General features: G+C 44.5%; 1 protein-coding gene across 1 annotated transcript in view; it reads left to right on the top strand.

The window, feature by feature from the left end:
- Positions 1-12,687, top strand: part of gria4a (glutamate receptor, ionotropic, AMPA 4a) — a gene marked incomplete at both ends in the record, with an annotated part of 137,125 nt that overhangs the window by 90,419 nt on the left and 34,019 nt on the right. The window contains one exon of the mRNA XM_080731165.1: positions 6,833-7,031. Within this exon, the coding sequence (XP_080587291.1) occupies positions 6,833-7,031 (199 nt within the window). The remainder of the gene's footprint in view (positions 1-6,832; positions 7,032-12,687) is intronic.

Here is a 12,687-nt window from a genome sequence, read left to right as displayed (position 1 = left end):
ATTCACTTCCTTGTTGATTTCCTCTGGCTGTAAGGCTCTGTGGCCAGTGACTGGTCTTCTTCTTCTTCAACACATAACAGGCAAATTCACATTCATTCTCGCATGACGCCGCCCTCTGCTGCCTGGCAGACCAAAGTGCACTATTGCACAATAAAAAAAAAATATATATATATAAATGTCTGTCTATCTACTATAACGTCGCAAAGGTAAGCCGCTTTTTGATGGCACCAGACCCAATAAATAAATAAATAATCTGGCAGTAGGAGAGTTAAAGGAGTAGTTCACCACTTTTCAACCTGTCTTCATATAATAGGTCCTCACTAATGTTCATAATAAAATAGCACACTTTTTTTCAGTCTGGGTCTCATAGGAGAGCTGTCAAATCCTTCTACCGGTGACATCATCGTTTGACAAAAAAAACATTATAATATTTTTGAAAAAAAAAAAAAAAAGATTTTTATTATCACGAGAACAATGGCTTCCACTTTAACATTGCAACTTTTTCAGGAATAGAAAGCCTGCAGTTTCTATTAGCTTGCATTTCCCATTGATGATGTCACCGGTAGGAAGGATTTGACCCACCCACAGCTCTCCTATGAGACCCAAACTGAGTAGAAACAAATTGTGATATTTTATCATGAACATTAGTGAGGACCTATTATATGAAGATAGGTTGAAAAGTGGTGGAGTTCCCCTTTAAGTACTGTACTTGAGTAAATGTACGCAGTTAATTTCCACCACTGTAGTCAACAGGCAGATTATTTGCGGTTGTGTTGAAACGTAGGTTTCTTTGAAGGACGGGTGCTGGGGGTTATACGTTTATAGAGTCCTATCATGGTCTGTGTTCCCATTCCCATATAATAGCTGATATACGAGCAACCAACAAAACCATTATTATTTTGTTGTCATTCTTTATTGCTCCACCGGGGACTATTTAACTCTGCCAATAATTCATTAATCCCCCAGTCGTCCCTGTCATTGTGTGGAAAGAGAATATTTTATTTATTTCAAAACATTCCTTTTGCTTGCTAATGAGACTCTGTGCTGCTTTGAAATGTGTTGAGACCCACGCCGCTGACAATACCTACCTACCTACCTACCTACCATCTCTCTCTCTCTCTCTCTCTCTCTCTCTCTCTCTCTCTCTCTCTCTCTCTCTCTCTCTCTCTCTCTCTCTCTCACTCATCATGCATCTCTATTGTCATCCCTATAGAAGTGATTGTGTGTGTGTGTGTGTGTGTGTGTGTGTGTGTGTGTGTGTGTGTGTGTGTGTGTGTGTGTGTGTGTGTGTGTGTGTGTGTGTGTGTGTGTGTGTGTGTGCGTGTGTGTGTGTGTGCGCGTGCGGTACAGGGAGGTTTGTAAGCATAAAAAGAGAAGAAAAGCAAGAACTGCAGCCGCTTTATTTGCTCCCTAATTGTTGTTAAAGTGGTTGAAATGTTCAAATCTTTGTGGGGTGGCTCCCTGCGCTACCCACATACACGGTCACACACACCACACGTAGAAGCTAGCACCACACGTCAAGCTACCTACTGTATGTGTAAAATGAACGAACATCAACCCTTGACTTCCGGTCGGTGGACTTCAAAATAAGTGCTTTTTGTCCCGGTCAGAGATACAGTTTACAGTTTACAGTTTAGGCATTTAGCAGACGCTTTTAATCCAAAGCGACTTACAATAAGCAGATAAAAACATCACAATAATAAACAAGATAATATGTCAGTACATCAACAGCAATATAACAAATGCAAATGGATATCTATCTAGAAAAAAAAACACGATATAATCAAAGTTCTAAAAACCTAAAAAATCACACCCGTGTGAACTGAGCGGTGGTTTACCTAACTGTACTGTATACTGTACTCTACATATTCTGTGTTCTATATCTATGAATTCGATGTGTTCTAGATCTATGAATTCTGTCACCTCCCCCCCGCCCCCCCCCAGGCTAGTCTCAACAGCACCCTCTTACCCACCAACCCCTCCCCCCTTCCCCCCTGTATGTGTGTGTGTGTGTGTGTGCGTGTGTGTGTGTGCCTGGCCTGGCCTGGCCTGAAAACAGCGCCCCTCCCTTAACATGTGTGGTCATAAAAGGTACTACACCACTTGAGGCTACATACAGACCCACCCACATACACGGATACACGGATACACGGATACACACACGGCCACTCTATGGAGACGGTGTGACCACCGCTCAAATACAAATGCTAACTAGCTTCATGTATGGTCATTGATTTTTCTGTAGTGCTAAGGGTTTAGGTGGAGTCTGAAAAGGTGAGTCTTCAGTCCACGGCGAAAGCTAGCGAGTGAGTCCATTGTTCTAAGTGCGACAGGGAGTTTATTCCACAACTTGGGGGCCAGGAGGGCAAACTGTCTCGGACAAGTGGAATTTTGCCCTGGAGTTTTTAGAGAGGGTTCTGTCAGCATCCCTGTGTTGGCTGATCTAAGTGAACGAGTGGGGGTGTAGGGGTTGATCAGGTTTTGGAGGTATGGAGGAGCCATACCTTTGGCTGCTTTGAAGGTCAGCATCAGTGTTTTGTATTCAGTGCGGGCCGCAACCGGGGGCCAGTGGAGGCTGCGGAGAAGGGGAGAGACATGTGAGAACTTAGGCTGGTTGAAGACCAGTCGTGCCGCGGCATTTTGGATCAGTTGGAGAGGTTTAAGTGCACATGCCGGGAGACCAGATACTAAACCTGAGAGGCAGAGACGGACAAAGGCGCAAGAGAAACAGAAAGTGAGTGAGAGAGTAGTGAGATGCTGCGCTGCTGGACGGTGACTAAAGAGAATGGAGGACCAGGGAGTGAGAGAGTGAGATGCTGCGCTGCTGGACGGTGACTAAAGAGAATGGAGGACCAGGGAGTGAGAGAGTAGTGAGATGCTGCGCTGCTGGACGGTGACTAAAGAGAATGGAGGACCAGGGAGTGAGAGAGTGAGATGCTGCGCTGCTGGACGGTGACTAAAGAGAATGGAGGACCAGGGAGTGAGAGAGTGAGATGCTGCGCTGCTGGACGGTGACTAAAGAGAATGGAGGACCAGGGAGTGAGAGAGTAGTGAGATGCTGCGCTGCTGGACGGTGACTAAAGAGAATGGAGGACCAGGGAGTGAGAGAGTGAGATGCTGCGCTGCTGGACGGTGACTAAAGAGAATGGAGGACCAGGGAGTGAGAGAGTGAGATGCTGCGCTGCTGGACGGTGACTAAAGAGAATGGAGGACCAGGGAGTGAGAGAGTTAGATGCTGCTCTGCTGGACGGTGACTAAAGAGAATGGAGGACCAGGGAGTGAGAGAGTGAGATGCTGCGCTGCTGGACGGTGACTAAAGAGAATGGAGGACCAGGGAGTGAGAGAGTGAGATGCTGCGCTGCTGGACGGTGACTAAAGAGAATGGAGGACCAGGGAGTGAGAGAGTGAGATGCTGCTCTGCTGGACGGTGACTAAAGGGAATGGAGGACCAGGGAGAGAGAGAGTGAGATGCTGCTCTGCTGGACGGTGACTAAAGGGAATGGAGGACCGGGGGGAATCGCTCACGCTGCTGTAGCTGTCGGGCACAAGCTGTATGCCTCTGGAGGGTCCAGAAAGTCCAATGTGGATTAGATTTATCTTCAACACTGTGTCTTTAGGCTGCCGGCAGTGACAACTGACACGGTGGCCACCAGACGTGTCACAAGGGGGGGGAGTGGGACTGAGTTACTAGGGCCCAAGGTGGAGGGGGCCTTAATTATTTTATACTTTAACTATTGAAAAATAGCAGATATACAAGCTTGCGAGCTTGTAGAAAATCTGCTATTTTTGAAAAGAAAACATTTGTAACTCAAATTTTGCTTCTGGGGGGTCCCTGGAGCTAAGTATTTTGAGATGGGGGTCCGTGGCCAAATAAATATCAGTTTGGGGGTCCTTCACATGAAAAGGTTTGAGCACCACTGACACAGAAACATAGTTTTTTTCAAGAAACCTTAGAAGGATTTGAAATATTCAAAGACTTTTTCAAGATTTTTCCAAAATAGCAGATCTACAAGCTCGCAGCGTGGCACTGAGTGCCGCGCTGCGAGTTTCCTAAGACCAAAAGGTTTTAGGACGTGGCTATATAGGAGGCAAGCCATCCGAAACGGGGGGTCTGTTTGTCTGTCTGTGAGCTAAACTCTTTAAAATGTGCCCGTACAATTATGATGAGCAACACCCATGCTTCTGAACACAGAAGGTGCAGAACCGAAGACTTGGCAAATCTGGTTCTCAGACCTGAATGAAAACTTTGGGATATGACAGGGTCTGAATATAAATGTGAACCCATCCTCCCTCTCCCTTCTTTGTCTCTCAGGAATGAAAGAAAGACAGAGAAAGAGACATCATATGACGAGGATGTAGCTTTCATGTTGTTGTTTACATCCCCTCGGAGATACGAAGGACATTTTCTTTAATTTTTTTTTCTTTTTTTTGCTTTAAACCAAACTCTGAGTGTCTGGGTTTTTTTTCTCACCCTCTCTCCCTCTCCCACTCTCTCTCTCTGCCATCATCTTTGATGTTTGGATGTTACAGTCATGCCAGTGGTGCCTTCAGGAACATATACTAATGGCCTGCAAGCATGGACGTGCTGGGCCCCTGATTCAGCCTGGGAAAAAGAGTTGGAGAGGCCCTCATTGCGCGCTATAGAGAGAGATCTCTCTCTATAGCGCTGCTGCTACTCAAAGATTTGTCATTTCAGATCATGACAAAGTGACAAGCCAGTGGGCCAATTACTGTACATGAGTTATATTTCGTCGTTGTCGGGTGGAAACCTTGTATGTCCAAAACCGTTTGTTTTGTATTTATCATTTTAAAAATGATTTAAACTACTACTACTACTTTTGTGCAACGGCCTTGTATGATGAAGCAGGGCTTTGTTTTGCGAAAAAATGTATACATTTGAAACTTGGAGATACAAGGTTTCTGCCTGACAGTGACGATTTACTTTGTTGGCCGCCCAGCCCCCAAAATGGAACGAAGGCTAACATTTTATTTTTATTTTTTCCTAATGTCCGGCCTGGACCGGCCGGGAATGAACCGGCCATTCGGGAGTTGTCCCGCTTTTCCCAATGGCCAGCACGTCCCTGCCTGCAAGGACTACAAGGGGAGCCTTGTCCGTATAATGTGTTTCACAGGTTCTGGTTTTGGTTGAGCGGTGCTAACCTCTCCTAGATCTGGCCCTGTGTGTATGTACTGTACAGATGTCATGACATTTCAAAACTTCAGCATTTCCTGTAGTTTTCCTGCATTTGTTCCTGGAAATACTTGTTTTCCCAGGTTCTTTTCACTGTTTAGCCTTGCTCATTCTTCTCTTGTGTTATTGAAAACAAAAGGCACTTTTTCGACACTTTTCATTGGAAAGAAGAATCTGAACAGCATTTACATAAACATACCTTTACAAATGCCCTCCTTTGTCCCTCTTAATGCTCTAACAATGCCCTGAAAATCTACTGTCTTGCTAATCTGAGTGCCCAGAAGTTCTCTTTTTTTTTTTTTTTTTTTTTTGCCACTAGGGGGGCAAGAAGAACTTCTGGGCCAAAACTATGATATTCCTGGCCAGGAAGTTGTCTCAGACTCAGAATCTGAGCTGGGACAATACCGGATGTCTGTCTTGCCAATAGCCGGACTTGTGAATGTCTGTATGTCTGTCCGTATGTCCGTCCTACATCTTGGCACAAACGGCTCAAAGTCTTTTGTACGTCAAGTGTCCCATTGGCCAAGTTTTGCAGGATGTGCTGTGATTGGCTAGGGGGGAGGGCGCTTGATGAAATTAACTCATGAATAGCACCGCTCACTTCACATTAGTTGTGATTTTTTTCCATGCTGGCTGGGATTAAGATAATGTTCTCAGAAACTTGGACCCTGCTCGGGAGGTAGTACTTGGAACCCAAAACGTAGAACTTAGATGTATATCGTCCCTGTGCACTTTAAAGGACTGGCACAGCAATTATCCTTGTGTATCAAACATCAAAATGCTTGAATGCAGCATGAAGCAGGCCCCAATAAGTTACCATATTATGTATGTCCATTGTTGTGTCCTATCGAACCTATAGCACACATTTTGTTGTGATCTTGTGGCCCCCAACTTCAAGTCTTTTACGAAACTCATTTGATACCCACGACGCGCCAACACGTCGAACGACGCGTTTGACGCGTTGTACAGTAAGCTACAAAATACTCCATTTCCCGAAATGCAACGGGGTATCACGTGACCGGAAGGTCCGTTTTCCTCATAGACAGCAGTGTTATGAGATACACAAAAGTGGATTTTTCTCCTAATCTAACTTTTAAATCACGTTAAAAACGTGGCCTTCTCTACCGGCCGTTACAAGAGCACTGATGCCCACGATTGTTATTTGTCTGTTCTGAGTGAAAGAAAATACTATCGCAATAATAAAACAGGACATACTCGGAACACTCATGTGTTTATGACGTACTGTATATGTCACAGTTTTTTTGAGTTTCAGTGAAATTGAGAACAGGAGCGCTCGTCGTACCGGCGCGGGGCGGAACAAGCGGTCGCTTTGATCCACAACAACGTAGCATCGGCAGGAATGATAGCGCCTCACCCCACGGAGGTTAGGGTTAGGCATAGTTGTACTGAGGTTGGGTTAGGGTTAGAGTTAGGCATAATAAGCTAATGGCTAAAGTGAATGGCTGTTGTCGCCATCTCATGGTGAATACGCAGAATTACACTGGTGCGCTGATAGGAGACTATCAAGGTGAATTGATCCAGGTGGTGTTAGGGGTGTGTGGTGAACGACAAAACGAGCGCTCTTACCCCAATCTCACTGAGTTACCCAAACTGACTGTAACATAATATATGTGTCTCCAGGTCTCTGTCGGGTCGTATCGTAGGAGGCGTGTGGTGGTTCTTCACGCTCATCATCATCTCGTCCTACACGGCCAACCTGGCTGCCTTCCTGACGGTGGAGAGGATGGTGTCTCCCATCGAGAGCGCCGAGGACCTGGCCAAGCAGACCGAGATCGCCTACGGGACGCTGGACTCGGGCTCCACCAAAGAGTTCTTCAGGGTAAGCACACGTACGAGGGGAAAATAGAGTCGGCACACATGGATTGATGCTTCAAAGGTGTTTTATTTAGAGTTCTCAACGTGTCTGAAAATGAAGGCCCGGCCCTAACTGGGCCCGAGCTGGGCCCTAACTGGGCCTTAACTGGGCAGGCCCGAGGCCCGGCCCGACTAATTAACATACATTTTAGGCCCTACCCAGCCCTAAATGTCCGGTCGGGTTTGACACTTGGAGATACTAGGTTTCCGCCTGACAGTGACGATATCTACATACTCAAAGTTGTGAGCTTTTAACTATATCTGAAATAGGGGGGTAAGTGATTAATTCATCATGTACTTTTTCCCTCCCTTTTTAATGCAGTGGAGTCAAAAGTGTAATATGTGTATTTGAAATGAAGTGCAGTGTCAAAAGTATCCAAAACTACTAATTCATGGGTTTCTTTGTAGTCCAAAACGGCCACGTTGAGGACCAACGCAGGTGTTTCAATGTGTCTGATTGGCATAGAACTAATGTTCTACGCCAATCAGCAATCAGAACACCTGTGTTGGTCCTCAACATGGCCGGTGTAGGACTACAAATGCAACCCATGAATACTCAAATAAAGTAGATGAGACACTGCAAAAATAAAGAAATGTACTCAAGTACAGTACTCGAGTAAATGCACTTCGTTACTGATTGATTGATTGATTGATTGATTGATTGATTGATTGATTGATTGATTGATTGAAGACTTTTTTAGAAGTTTGCATAGGAAAAGGTACAGTTTCATGACGGTACAGTTCACTGGTACAAGGTCTACTAAAAGGAGATCCATGAAAAGACTAAGCTTATTTCCACAGGAAACCATTTAAGTATCTCATATCGAAACATATAATTTTCCGAATGTCTGTCTGTCTGTCTGAGTGTCTGTCTGAAACAACGTTTCTCATCAGTGGCTGGAGCAATTGATCTGAAATCGCATCACCATTAGCATATGAACACACCTGACATAACTGTGAAGCCCGTTTGTCACTTTCACAAATCATATGCTGTATATTAACATTTTTATGGTGTATCTACTATCTATTCTGCATCTAGCATGAGGCACATCTATTCTGCATCTAGCATGAGGCAACATGTTTAACCAGCTCTGTGTGTGTGTGTGCAGGCAGGCGGGTGTGTATGCAGGCGGGGGGGATGTATCTCTGTAGCCATTAAACGAAACGGGTATTTCTTACATTGATGCTCCTACATATTATCATGCAAGCACCAGTTAAAGTTACTTTCCATCCCTCATATACTGTATGGACAGTGCACATCCCATAACCCACACACTGCACATCATTTTGGAGCTCATATCTTTGAACGGGTAAGGGCTAGTAACATTGAATGACAGATGAATAGACGAACTGTCCACACAGTCAGAAAAGATGGCGTTGCTTAATAAAATCCCGACGAGCTACATAGTAAAATCCAGAGTGTCAGTGTGGGACTGTAAAAATGGTAAGGGTCCATATTTTACAGCGTCAGAGTAAAGATTTTGCTGTGCACTTTTTCTCCAAATAACACTCCACAAATCATGAATACGGGACAGCTCTGGGACATAACGCTTTATTGCTACATGGAGAATAATCAGGAAAACAAAATTGAATAGTGTTACACACCCGCTGTACAAGAACAGACACGCTGCACGTGCACGTGTGCACACACGCACGCACGCACTCACGCACGCACGCACGCACGCACACACGCACACACGCACGCACGCCGCTAAAATCTATTGACCCAAAGCAAAATGCAAAACAGGGTACCAGGGGTGGTCCCCAGCTAAATTAGTTAATATAGCGTTCACCATCACATTAACCCATTTAACCATATTTTATTCTTTGGCTGTTCAAAAAATAGCAGATATAATAGCTCATGTTATTAAAAAGAAAATCATGCACATCTTTGAATATATATAGAAAATGTTTAAAGCGAACGTTTTCAACTCAAATCTTTTGCTTCTGGAAGTCCTATTTTTGGGAGCGTGTTATTATTTCGACACAACATTTGTTCGACGTTCCATTTGTTCAACGCGGGTGAAATGCTAACCTGCCGGCGCTGGTGAATGCTAACCTGGTGAATTTGAACCACTATGCCTAAACCTAACCCAAACCCTAACCTCAGTAAAACTATGTCTAACCCAAACCCAAACCCTTACCCTAACCTCTGTAAAACTATGCCTAAACCTAACCCTAACCCTTAAAGGACAACTTTAGTTTTCTACAACAATGGTTCATATTTTAGATTGTAATTAAAGAATATAAAAGATGAGTGTTAAAAATATTTCATTTACTTTCTATTGTTTTAGAGATTCTTATTTCAGTGGTTGGGGCATGCTTACAAGTGGCTAAATATGTCATTTTACACAGAATAAGCCCATTCCCAAGATACAACGCAACCTTTCATGGTTGGATGTGACTTATGGGGGCTAGAAGTGTTACTGTAAATAGCAATAAAGAAACTGCTGGCTTATTGTGTCTAAAAATACATATTTAGCCACTTATACGCATGCCCCCATACGTACGCATGCCCCACATTTTAGCGCGGTAAATGCAATAAAAGAATAGAACGAAGCAAATGAAAACATTTAAAACTCACTTTTTCTTTTCTCTAATTACAATCTAAAATATGAACCCTTGTTGTAAAAAAACAAAGTTGTCCTTTAAGTCGAAAAAAGTTTGAGAACCAGAGTATGTATGGCAAGTGCTGATCAGATGTGATGTGGGGTGATGCAAGTGACAATGCCCCATGTAAACACTCGGCCAAGACAACACAAAGGTTACATCATGTTGCTTGCCTTTTCTTGGCTGATGTCAGTTATATTACAGAATATACTTGACCATTATACAGTAACTGTTGATGTAGTTCCTGACAGAAAGGGTCAAGGATGCATATCGTCACTGTCGGGCAGAAAACTCGTATCTCCAAGTTTCAAATTTGTATATTATTTTGCAAAGCAAAGCCCTGCTTCATTATACGAGGCTGTCGCTCAAAAGTAGTGAAAACAGCCGATCTACAAGCACACAACGCCTCGCGGTGCGAGGCGTTGTGTGCTTGTAGATCGGCTGTTTTCACTAGTTTAGTTTATTTTCAAAATTATGAATACAAAACGAATGGTTTTGAACATACAAGGTTTCCACCCGACAGTGACGTACTTGTCGATCAGCGATTTTCACTGGTTTAAAAATGTAAAATGGTGAATAAAAAACAAATAGGTTTCCAACTGACAACAACGTTATGACACCATGAGTCCATCTGCACAAATCGCAAGTATGTACACGCACGCACGCACGCAGGCACGCACGCACGCACGCACCCACGCACGCACGCACGCACGCACGCACGCACGCACGCACGCACGCATGCACACACAGCGGGTGTGTACTGTAGATGCCAATATAGAAGCATCTCTGTGTCAACGCTGTCGTACCGGTATGTCACAATGAACTGTGTGTGTGTGTGCGTCGCGTGCACGTGTGTGTGTGCGTGTGCGTGTGCGTGCGTGTGTACGTGCACACTCGCTCTGGCACCATCAACATAACGAGCAGCTGAAATCTGTGGAGGGTGAAAAAGCAATTTACTCTCCCACAGCTGAGGGGGATTCACCACCATTAATTATCTTCTGTGTGTGTGTGTGTGTGTGTGTGTGTGTGTGTGTGTGTGTGTGTGTGTGTGTGTGTGTGTGTGTGTGTGTGTGTGTGTGTGTGTGTGTGTGTGTGTGTGTGTGTGTGTGTGTGTGTGTGTGTGAATCTGTACGCGTGAGTATACGTGCATCCATGAATATGTGTGTGTGTATGTATGTATGTGCGCCCATGAATGTTTGTATGTGTACCCATGGGAAAGTAAGTGTGTGTGTGCGTGCGCGTGTGTGCGCGCGTGTGTGTGCGCGCGCGTGTGTGTGTGTACGTGTGTGTGTGTGTGTGTGTGTGAGTGCACGTGTCTCTCCCACCAAAGCATTGTTCCTCAGTGCTGTATTGTGTTCTGTGGTGGAGCCTGAAGGTGACTTGCATCATCCATTCCCTCTACTCAGTCGCTTATTGTGAAAGAACCTAGAATGAGATGCACGCACACACACACACATGCACGCACGCACACAAACACACACCCACACACACGTAATCAGGAACCCACTCTACTTTATCGCAGGGGTAAACACACACTAACACACATATGGCCCTCGTTTATCAAACGAGCGCACGGCAGAAAAGTGGGCGTGCGGCGATCACCACCGCGCAATGCTCGGCGCGTATCAATCTGCCGTTGATTTGTCCGGGTCGTGGTTGACAACCGACTCTCAAGTGGAGTCTGTACTTCATGCCATGGAGCAGGGGTCTTCAACGTTTTCAGGCCAAGGACCCCTTAGTTGAGAGAGAGATGAAGCTAGGGACCCCCACAACTTGTTCATAGATTCCATATATTTCCATTGTTTGACAGCACGATCATCAGTGTATTTTGGATTCATGTTAATGTGGGTTTTCAGATATTTAACCACTTGAACTGTCAATACTAATAAATTTGACTTGTCACTGTACTTAGACTGCTCTTTTCCCCCTCCAAAGCTCTTCGCCAAAAATAGACAAACTACAATCTAAAATAGACGATCTACACGCTAAAATAGACGATCTACAAGCTTGTAGCTCTGATATTTTTGGCTAAAGTTCTCAGAATATGGATGCTTGTGTAACGGAGGTGATCCGAACGTCCCCACCCGGCTTCGAACCCGGGTCTCCTGCGTGACAGTCCAATATCTTAACCATCACTCCAGAGACATAGAGGGGAAAAAAGAGCAGACAAAGTACAGAGTGAAAGGTCAAGTTTATTATGTATTGACGGTTCAAGTGGTTAAATATCTGACAACACAAATTGACATGAACCCAAAATACACTGATGATTGTGCTGTCAAACCATTAAACTATATGGTTTCTCTGGGTTGTGGGGGGGTCCCTGCTTCATTTCTCTCTCAACTAAGGGGACCCCTGTCATAAGCAATTACAATCAAGCAATTAAACGGCAGTGTAACAGATTGGCAAAGCTATATTCTGTTTAAATTGGGGAATGATTAAGCGTTTTAATGCTTAATCATTCCCCTATTTAAACAAGAGCTTTATAAGAGTCATCAGATCTGGCTCAGTTACAAGAGCCTCTACACCGGCGGGAGACCTGAGATGCAAGGGGGGAAAAGCGTTACTTTTCATGAAATGTGGGGACAAAAATAACCTGCGTTCCAATGGATCTAATGGAATTATATAAAGCCCTTGTTGATTGATTGATTATTTTAGACAAAAATGGAGAACAGTACAAGTATTGTCAATACAATAGAAATGTAGTATGGTACAAGTACAGTTAAAGAGGCGGTGCCATAGGTTTGTACTTTTTCTGGTTTTCATGTGTCTAGGAGGTTGACAGTACTTCATTAGACCCCCTGGTGTGGTTGTTATGAACAATTATGTATTGCCTTTCTATTTGGGTTTTAGCTGGAGGCTGCCACCTTGTGGGGTCAAATGTGCCGGTCCAAAAACACAGATACTTATTACATCACAGAATCAACCCCTCCCCTAATTACCATTCACCCAACATACGTGGGTGTGGCTAACTTCAGCTGGGTCACCACCCACCATGACAACCACGCATACCA

The sequence above is a fragment of the Nannobrachium achirus genome (genome assembly GCF_963921795.1).
Source record: "Nannobrachium achirus genome assembly, chromosome: 8".
Classification (NCBI taxonomy): domain Eukaryota; kingdom Metazoa; phylum Chordata; class Actinopteri; order Myctophiformes; family Myctophidae; genus Nannobrachium; species Nannobrachium achirus.
Note: the sequence above shows the minus strand (reverse complement) of the source record. Positions and strands in the feature narration are given on the sequence as shown.